Here is a 17743-nt window from a genome sequence, read left to right as displayed (position 1 = left end):
TCATGCTGTCAGGACAGACTCTATTGATACACCTGGTGCACAAAACGGGAACCAATTTGTGGGAACCCCCCATTATAGGTTTTTTTTCCCCCACATTTTTTTAATCCAACTTGTATTTACTGTGTTTCCCACAGATTGCCAATCTATTTGTGGCATACTTGCCAACCTTGAGACCTCCAATTTCGGGAGGTGAGGGGTGGGGGGGTGGGTGCGGGGGGCGTGGTTGGGGCATGGTTGGGGGCGTGGTTAACAGGGGAGGAGTATATTAACAGCTAGAATTCACCAAGTCAAGTATTTCATATATATATATATATATATATATATATATATATATATATATATATATATATATATATCCCCGCGACCCCGAAGGGAATAAGCGGTAAAAAATGGATGGATGGATGCATGGATGGATATATATATATATAAAGTCAATTATTTCTTTATATATATATACATATATATATATATATATATATATATATATATATATATATATAAATAAATAATTGACTTTCAGTGAATTCTAGCTATATATATATATATATATACATATATATATATATATGTCTTAATAAGGTTATCCAAAAAATAGTGCTCGATACCGTAGTAGAGCGCAAATCTCCTGATGATTGAGGGAACCCCCCCTCATGAAACAGGCCTGTAGAGATGAAATAGTCTTGTGATTTTTTTCCCACACATACATATATATATATATATATATATATATATATATATATATATATATATATATATATATATATATATATATATATATATTAGAGATGCGCGGTTTGCGGGCACAACCGCGGAGTCCGCGGATTATCCGCGGATCGGGCGGATGAAATTTAAAAAAATTAGATTTTATCCGCGGGTCGGGTCGGGCGGTTGAAATAAAAAAAAATTAGATTTTAAATAGATTCAGGCGGGTGGCAGTTAAACCAATTCGGAAATATATATACATAGTTAAATGTTGTTACCCACATACGAAAAACGAGCAGGCACCTGCTGCATATGCCACAACAGAAGAAAGAAAAAAAAAAGAGATGGACACTTTTACGGAGCGGAGAAGGCCCCCGACGCCTCGCCGGGGTCCGGGACTGAGGCCCCTTCCCCCGAGAGGGCCCCACCGGGAGCCGTAGCTGAGGCGATCCGCGAGAAGGGCCCGACGCACGTCCAGGGTCACCACCGCGCCCACCGCACCGACACCCCGCCTCGTCCGCCTTCGCCGCGGCCGGCGTCACGCGCAGCAGGTAAGCAGCTTACCTGCCTGCCACCCCCGTGGCCGGGGGCTCGTAACAGGGGTCACTCCGCGCGCTCCGCCCGCGCAGCTTACCTGCCCGCCACCCCTGTTGCCGGGGGCGCGTAACAGGGGTCACTCCGCGCGCAGTGCGCTCACGAAAGGGGTGGGGCTCACCCTGGTTGATATAGACAGCAGGACGGTGGCCATGGACGTCGGAACCCGCTAAGGAGTGTGTAACAACCCACCTGCCGAATCAACTAGCCCTGAAAATGGATGGCGCTGGAGCGTTGGGCCCATACCCCGACGACTTTCTGATGCGGTTGCGGATGAAATAATTGCCTATCCGCGCATCTCTAATATATATATATATATATATATATATATATATATATATATATATATATATATATATATAAATAAAATAAATACTTGAATTTCAGTGTTCATTTATTTACACATATACACACACAACACTCATCTATCTACTCATTGTTGAGTTAAGGGTTGAATTGTCCATCCTTGTTCTATTCTCTGTCACTATCTTTCTAACCAACACCCTCTCTGATGATGCATTGCTGTGTGGCACGCACAAAAGTGCTTTCATCAAATGCACTGGATGGCAGTATTGTCCTGTTTAAGAGTGTCACAACATTGCTGTTTACGGCAGACGGACTGCTTTACTGTAGACGTTCTTTATATTGTGGGAAAGCGGACTCACGTCCGCATGGAGCTGGAGGGGACGTGGCCTCCAGCTCCGCCTGAATTTCGGTAGATTTTCGGGAGAAAATTTGTCCCGGGAGGTTTTCGGGAGAGGCGCTGAATTTCGGGAGTCTCCCGGAAAATCCGGGAGGGTTGGCAAGTATGATTTGTGGTGAAAGTCCGTGGCGGTATCGTCTAAATCCAGTTTCTCTTTTCAACATGTTCGAAAAGGAGTAGGAAGAAGCAGAGCTTATTTAATCCTACCCCTTTTCTTTTACATAACAGTTGGTAAAACTTTTGTTCACTTCCTGTTCTCAATTTATTCACAATATACAAACCCCGTTTCCATATGAGTTGGGAAATTGTGTTAGATATAAATGGAATCTGTGATGGTATGGGGGTGCATTAGTGCCCAAGGCATGGGTAACTTACACATCTCTGAAGGCACCATTAATGCTGAAAGGTACATACAGGTTTTGGAACAACATATGCTGCCATCCAAGCGCCGTCTTTTTCATGGACGCCCCTGCTTATTTCAGCAAGACGATGCCAAGCCACATTCAGCACGTGTTACAACAGCGTGGCTTCGTAAAAAAAAAGAGTGCGGGTACTTTCCTGGCCTCTGCAGTCCAGACCTGTCTCCCATCAAAAATGTGTGGTGCATTATGAAGCGTAAAATACGACAGCAGACTGTTGAACGACCGAAGCTCTACATAAAACAAGAATGGGAAAGAATTACACTTTCAAAGCTTCAAAAATTAGTTTCCTCAGTTCCCAATCGTTTATTGAGTGTTGTTAAAAGAAAAGGTGAAGTAACACAGTGGTGATCATGCCCTTTCCCAACTACTTTGGCACGTGTTGCAGCCATGAAATTCTAAGTTAATTATTATTTGCAAAAAAAAAAAATAAAGTTTATGAGTTTGAACATCAAATATCTTGTCTTTGTAGTGCATTCAATTGAATATGGGTTGAAAAGGATTTGCAAATCATTGTATTCCGTTTATATTTACATCTAACACAATTTCCCAACTCATATGGAAACGGGGTTTGTACTCCATAAGTAATCACAATAAAAATAAATAAATGAATAATAATTGATGTAAGTCATATTTCATATGATGAGATAAGTAAGATTATTTTGAGAATGAAAGAATGGATGGATGAAATAAATTCAGAATGTTTATCATGGTTCAGATTTTTCAGATTTTTCTGCAAGCACCGTATTTTCCGGACTAGGGAGCGCACCGATACGTAAACCGCACCCACTGGGGATGACGACTAGGCAGCGCTTAGATAGCAGCAGCAGCCTGCCTCCGTAGCCCCCACTCCCTCCCCCTTTGTTGCAAGTCTTGTGACTTCTTTGTAACTTGTTTATGTGTGCTATGTTAAAGCACCAATGATTGTCACACACACACTAGGTGTAGCGAAATTATTCTCTGCATTCGACCCATCACCCTTGATCACCCCCCTGGGAGGTGATGGGAGCAGTGAGCAGCAGCGGTGGCCGCGCCCGGGAATCAATTTAGGTGATTTAACCCCCAATTCCAACCCTTGATGCTGAGTGCCAAGCAGGGAGGTAATGGGTCCCATTTTTATAGTCTTTGGTTTGAACTCTCGACCTACCGATCTCAGGGCGGACACTCGAACCACTAGGCCACTGAAAGTTTACACTGCAAGTACTGTATTTTGCGGACTAGAGAGCGAGCCGGTACGTAAACCGCACCCTCTAGTGATGACGGCTAGGCAGCGCTTACATAGCAGCAGCCTGCCTCCGTAGCCCCCACTCCCTCCCCCTTTGTTGCAAGTCTTGTGACTTCTTTGTAACTTGTTTATGTGTGCTATGTTAAAGTTATAAGTTAAAGTTAAAGTACCAATGATTGTCACACACACACTAGGTGTGGCGAAATTATTCTCTGCATTTGACCCATCACCCTTGATCACCCCCTTGGAGGTGAAGGGAGCAGTGAGCAGCAGTGAGCAGCAGCGGTGGCCGCGCCCGGGAATCAATTTTGGTGATTTAACCCCCAATTCCAACCCTTGATGCTGAGTGCCAAGCAGGGAGGTAATGGGTCCCATTTTTATAGTCTTTGGTATGACTCGGCCGGGGTTTGAACTCTCGACCTACCGATCTCAGGGCTGACACTCTAACCACTAGGCCACTGAAAGTTTACACTGCAAGTAGTGTATTTTCCGGACTAAAGAGCGCGCCGGTACGTAAACCGCACCCACTAGGTGATGACGGCTAGGCAGCGCTTAGATAGCAGCAGCCTGCCTCCGTAGCCCCCACTCCCACCCCCTTTGTTGCAAGTCTTGTGACTTCTTTGTAACTAGTTTATGTGTGCTATGTTAAAGTTAAACGTTAAAGTACCAATGATTGTCACACACACACTAGGTGTGGTGAAATTTGTCCTCTGCATTTGACCCATCACCCTTGTTCACCCCCTGGGAGGTGAGGGGAGCAGTGGGAAGCAGCGGTGGCCGTGCCCGGGAATTATTTTTGGTGATTTAACCCCCAATTCCAACCCTTGATGCTGAGTGCCAAGCAGGGAGAGAATGGGTCCCATTTTTATAATTATTGAGGTTTTTTGTCACACCCTTAAACTGAATTTTTTTTTTTACTCATCCCCCCACCCCCAATGTTTACCCGTTTCCCACCTTTTTAAAAAGGGGGCGCCGTCAGTGGTCCTGTTCTGTCTTCCTGTAATGTTTGTCTGCTCTTGAGTGGGATTGTGCTAAAAAAAAATTAATTTCGACTTCTTGTGTGTCTTGTACATGTGAAGAATTGACAATAAAATTGACTATGGTTTTAAAACAAGGAACAGTTAATGTTATAAGTAAATATTTTTTTGATGAATGTATGAGAATTAGAGATGTCCGATAATGGCTTTTTTGCCGATATCCTATATTCCGATATTGTCCAACTCTTAATTACCGATTCCGATATCAACCGATACCGATATATACAGTCGTGGAATTAACACATTATTATGCCTAATTTTGTTGTGATGCCCCGCTGGATGCATTAAACAATGTAACAAGGTTTTCCAAAATAAATCAACTCAAGTTATGGAAAAAAAGTGCCAACATGGCACTGCCATATTTATTATTGAAGTCACAAAGTGCATTATTTTTTTTAACATGCCTCAAAACAGCAGCTTGGAATTTGGGACATGAGGAGGTTGAGGTGGGCGGGGTTGGGGTGGGGGGTGGGAGGGTAGCGGGGGGTGTATATTGTAGCGTCCCGGAAGAATTAGTGCTGCAAGGGTTTCTGGGTATTTGTTCTGTTGTGTTACGGTGCGGATGTTCTCCCGAAATGTGTTTGTCATTCTTGTTTGGTGTGGGTTCACAGTGTGGCGCATATTTGTAACAGTGTTAAAGTTGTTTATACAGCCACCCTCAGTGTGACCTGTATGGCTGTTGACCAAGTATGCCTTGCATTCACTTGTGTGTGTGAAAAGCCGTAGATATTATGTGACTGGGCCGGCACGCAAAGGCAGTGCCTTTAAGGTTTATTGACGCTCTGTACTTCTCCCTACGTCCGTGTACACAGCGGCGTTTTAAAACGTCATAAATTTTACTTTTTGAAATTGATACCGATAATTTACGATATTACATTTTAAAGCATTTATCGGCCGATAATATCGGCAGTCCGATATTATCGGACATCCCTAGTTAAAAGTAAATATTTTTTTGATGAATGTATGAGAATACACTGATTTATTTTGATTGTTTAGGACTAAAAGAATTAATGTATTTTCTAGTGCAAAAAAATAAATACCGTATTTTTCGGAGTATAAGTCGCACCTGCCGAAAATGCATAATAAAGAAGGAAAAAAACATATATAAATCGCACTGGAGCCCGGCCAAACTATGAAAAAAAACTGCGACTTATAGTCCGAAAAATACGGTATATAATTTGTTTCCTAGGCAAATTTACCATTGTAGACTTTAGTGACGAAGCAGGAGGGGGCTAGGAATACATTATCCATGCAAAACGGGGCCCTACACACAGCTGGTGTGATCCGTGTATTGGGAGTGGCAACCCTGCACCGTGGAGTTCTTTAAGTATACCTTTGCCGGGTCACTTTAGAGCAACACACATGGTCTACATACACAGTCTTTGTGTATGGTCTGAAATAAATACCACACCCTTTTTCCTGCAAAAAAAAAAAAAAAGTGGAGTTTTAAACAAGAACATTGGCATATGTGTGATACCAGCATGGGACGCAGCTGCTGCTTCCGTTTTAAACTCAAGTGGTGGTTAAAAGAAGTAAGACATATGGTAGTTGCAAGCGACAACAGCCAGAAAACAAGGCAGTGAAGACTCAATCTGACATCTTGTCTCCATATTGTAAGTTGCAGTAAACACAAGCCACAACATTAGGTACACTTAAAAACAGTATATCCAATACAAAAATTCACATTTCCTTGGACAAACTCAGTCAAAAAAACCAAAAACAAACGTAATTCAAATTATTTGTTTGATGAGATGTTTGTTTATTGCAAAAATGTACAGAAAGTGGATCGAGTTTCTTGCAACTTTCCTGTCCAGAAGTCTCTTGCGGACGTCATTCTTCAGTTACGATTGACCCAAAACATAAATATTAGTTTTACTTACTGCCATTGAAATGAAATAAATGGATTTATCGCCATATCTTTATTGTTTCCCACTCCTGTTACATGAGTAATCAGCTAAAAGTGTCAATCAAATCTTTTGTTTTTAATTTCATTAGATCAGTGCTAATTAACAGGCAGCTTGGGGGCCAAATCAGGGCCGGAAATCACTACAAAAACTTGAGAGGCAAACATTCTTGCAAAAGACAGTACGCCTGTCGTATAAAGCAAGGGTGCTTAACCTTTTGACCTTGGGGCACAACTTTTCCACTACAGAGGGGCCTCGGGACCCACTGAAAGGTTAACACTGAATTAGTCATCTTAGTCCTGATTTTAATAGTTTTCATATCTAAGATACTTACAGTTAAACAGTATAAACCTTGTGATGATATTAAAAATATTTTTTTCTCAGGCTTAGGTCAGCCTGATTACAAAAATTAGATCTAACTGCAAAAGAAGGGATTTAATAAAAACGGATTAAAAATAAATGTGCATACAATTACAGTGATAAAAGTAGTTCTAGCTAAATTGATAATACATATATGTTTCTTAAATAAATTAAAGTGCAGATGAAAGTACAGCCTCAACACTTGAGTCATATTTTTTCTTCTGTTTGATATTGTCATTACTGCCCCAAGTGGTGGAAAAGTGTATTACAACAGACCACAGATGCGAAACAGATCATTTCTGGCAGCCCTATGGTCAAGAAACACTGGTTTAGAGGGACTTGGACCACTTTAAGCACATTGGCACATCCTTGCGTTGACATTTGAACCTTGCTCGCGAACATAAAACACCTGGTCTAAACTTGTGATTTACATTAGTGAGGTGTTCCTCAAGGCACCCCCTTAAGTCCTCTTCTTTTTGGCAGTTTCTTCGCAATGTGATTTATGTAACTAAGGTGTTGCTGTAGCTTGTTTACTTCAGATACAGTCACTCATTTGTTCAACTATCTTAGTCATACTAGTGGCGTTCCTCAAGGTTCCATTTTAAGTCCTCACTTTTTCATCATTTGGGCTTTTTTTAACAAGTTCAGTTAAAGTGAGAGCCTCACATTTTTGCAATGGATTCTTAAAAACTTTCAGAGTGCCGTCATAGACACGATCTTTGGCTAGCTTTTTTGCAAAAGGTCCTTAAAAAACAGGGGCATTTGTTCTCGAAATATACACAAATTAAACTAATATTGAAGGGAGAATTCCGGGTCCCCCAGTTCTTCCCTAAATGTAGCTCCTAGAACAATTCAGTTGAAAATCCCTGCATTAGATTGTGCAAGTGTACCTAATGTATATTGTATTTAATGCAGCATTATTCCTACAAATGGGAACATTTATTGGAAAAACCTATGCATAGGTTGTGAAGGGGTGGACATTTTTGGAGCACACCTTTTGGCCAAGTTGGGTGAGACGCATATCAGGGGTTTAAATCTTTGGGCACGACTCGTTTGTCTGTTCAAACAGACTCTCGCAATGTTTTATTTGGTATAATAATCATATCGTAACATTTTCAAGAAAGGTTAGAAAACCTTCTTCCGGTTGCATTGAGATGGCCTAAAAACCTGTTTTAAAAATATATATTAACAAAAAATTATTTTTTAGTTTTTAATGGATTTAAAAAAAATAATGAATCAATTAAATTTTTTTGTCCACCCGTATTAAACTGTAAATAGCACTTACCATAAATAAATCGGAAAATGTATAGTTAATATATGTGATCGCTATCAGCCAATCTCATTAATGGATGATTGGTATCGGAATCGGCAGCATAAATCCCAGATCGAAACATCCCAAGTTTATTTTCAACATGTTATTTATTGCCAATATTGTACTTCAACTGTATTTAAAATAGATATATCAAACAGCAGGTGTGTCAATACAGTATAAACACTTTGTAGGACTCAAAAGACAAGACTGGCACATTCAACTTAATGGCAAAGACTGCTTCCTACACCTCAGACAAACTGAAATTAATGCATATGCTTATAACAAAATTATAATTACTTAATGTATTTATAAAAAGGATGAATCAATTAGAACCGGGATGAATAAGAATTTTTTTTGTTCACCCGTATCAAACTGTCAATAGCACTTACCATAAATACATCGAAAAACGTATAGTTAATACATGTGATCGATATCAGCCAATCTCATTAATGGATGATTGGTATCGGAATCGGCAGCATAAATCCCAGGTCGGAACATCCCAAGTTTATATTGGACATGTTATTTATCGCCTATATTGTATTTCAACTGTATTTAAAATGGATATATCAAACAACTGGTGTGTCAATACTTACAGTATAAACACTTTGTAGGACTCAAAAGACAAGACTGGCACATTCAACTTCATGGCAAAGACTGCTTCCTACACCTCAGACAAACTGAAATTAATGCATATTCTTATAACAAAATTATAATTATTTAACGGATTTATAAAAAGGATGAATATGAATTTTTTTTGTCCACCCGTATTAAACTGTCAATAGCACTTACCATAAATAAATCGGAAAATGTATAGTTAATATATGTGATCGATATCAGCCAATCTCATTAATGGATGATTGGTATCGGAATCGGCAGCATAAATCCCAGATCGGAACATCCCAAGTTTATTTTCGACATGTTATTTATTGCCTATATTGTATTTCAACTGTATTTAAAATATATATACAGTACAGGCCAAAAGTTTGGACACACCTTCTCATTCAATACGTTTTCTTTATTTTCATGACTATTTACATTGTAGATTGTCATTGAAGGCATCAAAACTATGAATGAACACATGTGGGGTTATGTACTTAACAAAAAAAAGGTGAAATAACTGAAAACATGTTTTATATTCTAGTTTCTTCAAAATAGCCACCCTTTGCTCTGATTACCGCTTTGCACACTCCTGGCATTCTCTCCATGAGCTTCAAGCACACCTGTGAAGCGAAAACCATTTCAGGTGCCTACCTCTTGAAGCTCATCGAGAGAATGCCAAGAGTGTGCGACAAAGTAATTGGATCAAAGGGTGGCTATTTTGACAAAACTAGAATTACTTCACCTTTTTTTGTGTTAAGTACATAACTCCACGTGTTCATTCATAGTTGTGATGCCTTCAGTGACAATCTAAAATGTAAATAGTCGTGAAAATAAAGAAAACGCATTCAATGAGTAGGTGTGTCCAAACTTTTGGCCTGTACTGTATGTCGAAGAGCTGGTATTTTTCGGATTATAAATCACAGTTTTTTCCATAGTTTGGCCGGGGGTGCGATTTATACTCAGGAGCGACTTATGTGTGAAATTATTAACACATTACCGTAAAATATCAAATGATATTATTTATCTCATTCACATAAGAGACTAGACGTATAAGATTTCATGGGATTTAGCGATTAGGAGTGACAGATTGTTTGGTAAACGTATAGCATGTTCTATATGTTATAGTTATTTGAATGACTCTTACCATAATATGTTACGTTAACATACCAGTTGGTTATTTATGCCTCATATAACGTACACTTATTCAGCCTGTTGTTCACTATTCTTTATTTATTTTAAATTACCTTTCAAATGTCTATTCTTGGTGTTGGCTTTTATCAAATACATTTTCCCCCAAAAATGGGACTTATACTCCTGAGCGACTTATACTCCGAAAAATACGGTACACATTTAGCTGTAAAAACCTGCTGTACAGTATGTGTGTTTGGGTCCCTTTTTTTCAGGAACACTAATACCAAAAGTTACAATATCCAATAGAGTTCTAAAAAAGTTATGACAGACCATCTCAAAAAAACCGCAATGGAATTTTACAGTCTTTTCCTGAATGGGACACCCAAAATGTACATTAAAATAAAGAAAGTGGGCTTTACAATATTAACTACGAACAATAAAACACTGAATATTAACATATGAACGTCGCTCCTCTTTTACTTCTCAGACCAGCTCCTCGATAGTTGTGTATCTTTTATAATCAAGCAAAACACAACAAAATTGTAAAAAAAAAACCTGCAACATTTGAATGCAATGTGTAATACACACCTACAATATGATATATTATCACGTAAAAATGTGCTTCCGCATCTGTTTCTGAAAACAAACTGCTCTGAAAACAAACCCCGCCCACTCTGGTTTGTTCCCCGTCTGAGCTGCTGTGACGTAGATTACCGTAATAACTCCTATAACACCCAAAAGTGCAGATTTCAACCATTCAAATACTTTCTATAGTTCAAGACTTACAGTAATTTAAAAACAGCACTGCACATCATGATGTACTTACAGTATAAACACTTTGTAGGACTCAACAAAAGACAAAACTGGCACATTCAACTTAATGGCAAAGACTGCTTTCTAGACCTCAGAAAAAAACTGAAATTAATGCATATTTTGCTATGATTGAGATATATTAAAATCAATTATTTTCAAATTATAAATCAGTTCAGAAAAGGGGTGAATAAGAATAGTGTTTTGGATGTGTATTGATTTTTTTTTCTGCATATTGTACCAAAAAGTGCTTTACACAAATTATAACCAGGTTGCATGTTTGACTGAATCAGCATACTAGAATATATTAATGTGACAAATGCAGGCATAGATCATAATCATACATTTGCACAAGTGTGTATTTCTTGCCCCAAATGATTCGGTCTAACGAAAATATTCCCTGCACTGCAAAAAGTCAGTGTTGAAAAACAAGAAGAAGAAAAAAAATTAGGGGCATTTTATTTGAACTAAGTAAAATTATCTGCCAATAGAACAAGAAAATTCGGCTTGTCAAGACTTTCCAAAACAAGTAAAATTAGCAAACCTCAATGAACCCAAAAATACCTTAAAATAAGTAAATTCTCACTAATAACAAGTGCACTTTTCTTGGTAGAAAAAAAAAACGAGACCTTTTTGCTCGATATGTTGAAAAATATTCTTAAATGAAGTAAATGCTAGTGCCATTATCTTGACATAATGATATGCACTCGCCATTACATTTCTTGAAACCAGCAAACTTACACTAAAAACTAATTTGTTGTTCTTAATGGAAAGGCAACAAGGCAACATTTTTTTAATTGTAATTTTGAAGAATTTATCTGAATGTGCATGAACAATTTCTGTCCAAAATTGTTTGAAATGTTACATGTTAAAAACATTTTTTTTCATGCTTGAAATAAGAAATTATTACTTTAAAAAAGTAGTTTTATACTTGTGAGTAGAGATGTCCAATAATATCGGCCTGCCGATATTATCGGCCGATAAATGCTTTAAAATGTACTATCGGAAATTATCGGTATCGTTTTTTTTTTTAATTATCGGTATCGTTTTTGTTGTTGTTTTTTTATTTTATTTTTTTTATTAAATCAGCATAAAAAATACAAGGTACACTTACAATTAGTGCACCAACCCAAAAAACCTCCCTCCCCCATTTACACTCATTCACGCAAAAGGGTTGTTTCTTTCTGTTATTAATATTCTGGTTCCTACATTATATATCAATATATATCAATACAGTCTGCAAGGGATACAGTCCGTAAGCACACATGATTGGTCCACTAATAGTACTAACCTTTAACAGTTAATTTTACTCATTTTCATTAATTACTAGTTTCTATGTAACTGTTTTTATATTGTTTTACTTTTTTTATTCAAGAATTTTTTTTAAATTTATTTATCTTATTTTATTTTATTAATTTTTTTTTTTAAAAGGACCTTATCTTCACCATACCTGGTTGTCCAAATTAGGCATAATAATGTGTTAATTCCACGACTGTATATATCAGTATCAGTTGATATCGGTATCGGCAATTAAGAGTTGGACAATATCGGAATATCGGCAAAAAGCCATTATCGGACATCCCTACTTGTGAGTGTTGATGACACAGCTTTGCAACAGTTGATATTCTAGTTTCAAGCATGTTTTACTCAATACAGGTCATCAAATCTCAGCAACAAGCTGTAATATCTTACTGAGATCATTTAGGACCCTTAAAACAAGTAAAACACTAACATAAAATCTGCTTAGTGAGAAGAATTATCTTATCAGACAGAAAATAAGCAAATATCACCCTTATTTGAGATATTTCATCTTACTTAGATTTCAGTTTTTGCAGTGTGGCACATTCAACTTAATGGCAAAGACTGCTTTCTAGACCTCAAAAAAACTGAAAATTAATGCACATTTACTATGATAAAATCAATTATTTTCAAATTATAAATCAGTTTGGAAAAGGGGTGAATAAGAACCGTGTTTTGGATGTGTATTGATTTTTTTCTGCATAGTGCTTTACACAAAATATAACCAGGTTGCATGTTTGACTGAGTCAGCATACTAGAAGGTATTAATGTGACAAATGCAGGCATACATTTGCACAAGTGTGTATTTCTTGCCCCAAATGAGTCTGTCTAACTAAAATATTCCCTGCAACAAGCTCTCAATGGCGCAGGTTACTCCTCTAACTCAGTGTTTTTCAACCTTTTTTCAGCCAAGGCACATTTTTTGCGTTGAAAAAATGCGGAGGCACACCACCAGCGGGAAACATTAAAAAACAAAAAACAGTTGACGGTAAAAAGTCGTCGTAGCAATTGTTGGATATGACTTTAAAGCATAACCAAGCATGCATCACTACAGCTCTTGTCTCATAGTAGGTGTACTGTCACCACCTGTCACATCACACCCTGACTTATTTTGAGGTTTTTGCTGTTTTCCTGTGTGTAGTGTTTTAGTTCTTGTCTTGCGCTCCTATTTTGGTGGCTTTTTCTCTTTTATTTTTGGTATTTTCCTGTAGCAGTTTCATGTCTTCCTTTGAGCGATATTTCCCGCATCCACTTTGTTTCAGCAATCAAGAATATTTCAGTTGTTTTTATCCTTCTTTGTGGGGACATTGTTGACTTTCATGTCATGTTCGGATGTACTTTGTGGACGCCGTCTTTGCTCCTCAGTAAGTCTTTGCTGTCGTCCAACATTCTGTTTTTCTTTACTTTGTATCCAGTTCAGTTTTAGTTTCGTTCTGCATAGCCTTCCGTAAGCTTCAATGCCTTTTTTAGGGGCACTCACCTTTTGTTTATTTTGGGTTTAAGCATTAGATATCCTTTTACCTGCACGCTGCCTCCCGCTGTGGTCTGCATATTGCAGTGTTTTTCAACCTTTTTTGATCCGAGGCACATTTTTTTCATTGAAAAAATCCAAAGGCTCACCAGCAGCAGAAATCATTAAAATATGAAACTCGATATTGACAATAAAAAGTCGTCGGATATGCCTTTAAACACCACCTGTCACATCACACTCTGACTTATTTGGATTTTTTTTTCTTGTTTTCCAGTGTGTAGTGTTTTAGTTCTTGTCTTGTTCTCCTATTTTGGTGGCTTTTCCTGTTTTGCTGGAATTTTCCTGTAGCAGTTTCATGTCTTCCTTTAAGCGCTATTCCCCCGCACCTGCTTTTGTTTCAGTTGTTTTTATCCTTTTTTGTGGAGACATTGTTGATCGTCATGTCATGTTCGGATGTACTTTGTGGACGCCTTCTCTGCTCCGCATGCTGTAAGTCTTTGCTGTCGTCCAGCATTCTGTTTTTTGTTTACTTTGTAGCCAGTTCAGTTTTAGTTTCATTCTGCCTCGCCTACCCTAAGCTTCAATGCCTTTTCTTAGGGGCACTCACCTTTTGTTTATTTTTCAGTTTAAGCATTAGATACCTTTTTACCTGCACGCTGCCTCCCGCTGTCGTCTGCATATTGTGATCACGACAAAGCAATTAGCTACCTGCTGCCACCTACTGATATGGAAGAGTATTACACGGTTACTCTGCCGACACTCAACAACAACACGTCATTTGCAGACTATAATTACTGGTTTGCAAAAAATATTTTTTACCCCAAATAGGTGAAATTAGATAATCTCCCACGGCACACAAGCCGCGGCACAGTGGTTGAAAAACACTGCTCTAACTGAATCTATTGCACACATAAGAGAGCACTCAGCGTGAGCTCCAACTCATTAGAAGTGTGTATATGAACACGGTGCCAAGAATGACTTCCAATGTGCTAACGGAGGTTTGATTTCCCAACTATTCATGGTGATTCATCAAGTGTGCAATAAAAAATAAAAAAAAGAAGCCTTTTTAACATTTACAAAAAGCTGCAAAAAAGGAGCATTATTGGGGTCAGAGTGCAAAATAAAAGGGAAAATCTCTGTAAAATGTTCAAAAATAAACATGCACAAAAAAAAAACTTTGCACCTGCTCTCAGTGGCAGAGACGTGCCACGCTTGCTTACCTCCTTGCAGAGTGGGCCGAATCCCCGCCGCCAGGAGAAGTCCATGCAGGAGCAGCAGAACCTTTCCGTTAGCCATCTCGCTCCAGAATGCACCGCCTCTCTCCAGATGAGCCGGTTTTATCCTCAGCTACCTAATTAACACGAGCCTGTCGTCTTCCAGATAGCTGAGGCGGGGACAAAAAAAAAAAAAAAAAGTTTATTTAACAAAAAAAAAAAAGATATAAGATTACAAGACAGCAAAAGCTGCGGTTCATTGGATGGCTTTGCTTTTTTCCTCCTCTTGTGTCTGTTGTTGCTGTTTTTATTCTGGTCCCTCTTGCCAACAGTATTAGAGCGGCTGCCAGCAAGGACAGGGGAGGGAGAGAGAGAAAGAGAGAGAGAGAAAGAGAGAGAGAGAAAGTCCCCCATCAAGAAGGAATTGAACTACTCGCCAAACACTTGCATGGACACAAAGCATACTTATCCGAGAGCGTCAGCTACGAGACGCTCGCGGCCAGACAATTAACTCCGCGTCGGCAGCTGCTCGAGTTCGAAACACTTGACCCTGAGCAAAAGTAACGTCAAGTCACCTTGGAGGGATGAGGACACCGTTGGCATGACACAAAAAAGACACTAAGAGCCAATGGTATGACATGGCGAACCTGCGGCCCGAGAGCCAGGTCTGGATGGCGATGGCGATGGCGAGCGTCGGTGTGGCAACATGAATCACAGAGCTTTGGTCCGCCGTGACATTTACTGGACTCGAGAGCACGGACACGTCGTGCCTGTGACTCATTTCTCAAGTGCAGAATGTTCCGTAGGGGGCCAAAACATGATGGCTCCTGTCTTCTAACCTGTATATCAGTCAGCAGACAGCAGTATCTCCACTGAGGGATTCTGGGAGTTGATGCCTTATTTTAAAGCCACAGTCACAAATCTTGGTTTTAAGTTGGACAGAGGTTTTCTAAAATCCAAAACCAGTGAAGTTGGCACGTTGTGTAAATTAAAAAAAAAAAAAAAAAAAACAGAATACAATGATTTGCAAATCCTTTTCAACTTATATTCTATTGAATAGACTGCAAAAACGAGATATTTAATGTTCAAACTCCATCCATCTTCCCCCGCTCATCCGAGGTCGGGTCGCGGGGGCAGCAGCCTAAGCAGGGAAGCCCAGACCTCCCTCTCCCCAAACACTTCGTCCAGCTCTTCCCGGGGGATCCCAGCCGGGAGACATAGTCTTCCCAGCGTGTCCTGGGTCTTCCCCGTGGCCTCCTACCGGTCGGACGTGCCCTAGGGCATACTTGCCAACCCTCCCGAATTTTCCGGGAGACTCCCGAAATTCAGCGCCTCTTCCGAAATCCTCCCGGGACAAATATTCTCCCGAAAATCTCCCGATTTTCAGCCGGAGCTGGAAGCCACGCCCCCTCCAGCTCCATGCGGACCTGAGTGAGGACAGCCTTTTTTCATGACTGGAGGACAACAGGGTGACAAGAACTAAATCATCCAGACTAGAGATAAATTGTATTATTATGTTTATCTTACCTAAAAATAAATATATTTATTAATTGAAAAAAAAAAAACGAAATACATTTTTACTATATTTTGCTAAAAACATCAAAATTAATTGTATTTTTATTTGTATTTTTTCGTGACTCCTTATTACATCCAGCCATAGAATTATACATTAAAATAAACATATTTGAAATAATTGATTTTAAATTATCATAATAATTCATTTAAAATGACCATATTTAATTATTAAAATAACTGCTTGTTTATCAACAACTTTAGCATTTTATTCATTACATTTTGAAACTCTCAGAAGCCAAGTTATGTTATATTCCTTAATATTTATTTATGCAAGTTTGAAGAATCAATTATCTAAACACAGTTTGTTTGCATATTTTATATATATATATATATATATATATATATATATATATATATATATATATATATATATATATATATATATATATACACATATATATATATATATATATGTATGAAATACTTGACTTGGTGAATTCTAGCTGTCAATATACTCCTCCCCTCTTAACCACGCCCCCAACCACGCCCCGCCCCACCCCCGACCACGCCCCCACCCCTCACCTCCCGAAATCGGAGGTCTCAAGGTTGGCAAGTATGCCCTAGGGAGGCATTCGGGTGGCATCCTGACCAGATGCCCGAACCACCTCATCTGGCTCCTCTCGATGTGGAGGAGCAGTGGCTTTACTTTGAGTTCTTCCCGGATGACAGAGCTTCTCACCCTATCTCTAAGGGAGAGCCCCGCCACCCGGCGGAGGAAACTCATTTCGGCCGCTTGTACCCGTGATCTTGTCCTTTCGGTCATAACCCAAAGCTCATGACCATAGGTGAGGATGGCAACGTAGATCGACCGATATATATTGAGAGCTTTGCCTTCCGGCTCAGCTCCTTCTTCACCACAACGGATCGATGCAGCGTCCGCATTACTGAAGACGCCGCACCGATCCGCCTGTCGATCTCACGATCCACTCTTCCCCCACTCGTGAACAAGACTCCGAGGTACTTGAACTCCTCCACTTGGGGCAGGGTACTCCACCCTTTTCCGTTCGTTATGTTCGAACTGAGAAACTTAATTAGTTTTTTGCAAATAATCATTAACTTAGAATTTAATGGCAGCAACACATTGCAAAAAAGTTGGCAAAAGAGCATTTTTACCCCTGTGTTACATGGCCTTTCCTTTTAACAACACCCAGTAAACGTTTGGGAATCAAGGAGACCAATTTTTTTAAGCTTTTCAGGTGGAATTATTTCCCATTCTTGCTTGATGTACAGCTTTAAGTTGTTCAACAGTCCGGGGGTCTCCGTTGTGGTATTTTAGGCTTCATAATGGGCCACACATTTTCAATGGGAGACAGGTCTGGACTACAGGCAGGCCAGTCTAGTACCTGCACTCTTTTACTATGAAGCCACGTTGATGTAACACGTGGCT

General features: G+C 39.2%; 1 protein-coding gene across 3 annotated transcripts in view; it reads right to left on the bottom strand.

Annotated features, from left to right (window-relative positions):
* The window catches only part of LOC133572781 (uncharacterized), a 213342-nt gene that overhangs the window by 104688 nt on the left and 90911 nt on the right, over positions 1 to 17743 (bottom strand). For 2 of the 3 annotated variants that reach the window (XM_061925797.1, XM_061925799.1), the window contains exon 1: positions 14788 to 15053. In XM_061925797.1, coding sequence (XP_061781781.1) covers positions 14788 to 14863 — 76 coding nt within the window. In that variant the 5' untranslated portion in view covers positions 14864 to 15053. Of the gene's footprint in view, positions 1 to 14787; positions 15054 to 17743 lie in introns of those variants that run through there. The other variant, XM_061925798.1, reaches the window with a different exon arrangement.

Source organism: Nerophis lumbriciformis, linkage group LG30 (genome assembly GCF_033978685.3).
Source record: "Nerophis lumbriciformis linkage group LG30, RoL_Nlum_v2.1, whole genome shotgun sequence".
NCBI classification, from domain to species: domain Eukaryota; kingdom Metazoa; phylum Chordata; class Actinopteri; order Syngnathiformes; family Syngnathidae; genus Nerophis; species Nerophis lumbriciformis.
This window is presented reverse-complemented; position numbering and strand designations above follow the sequence as displayed.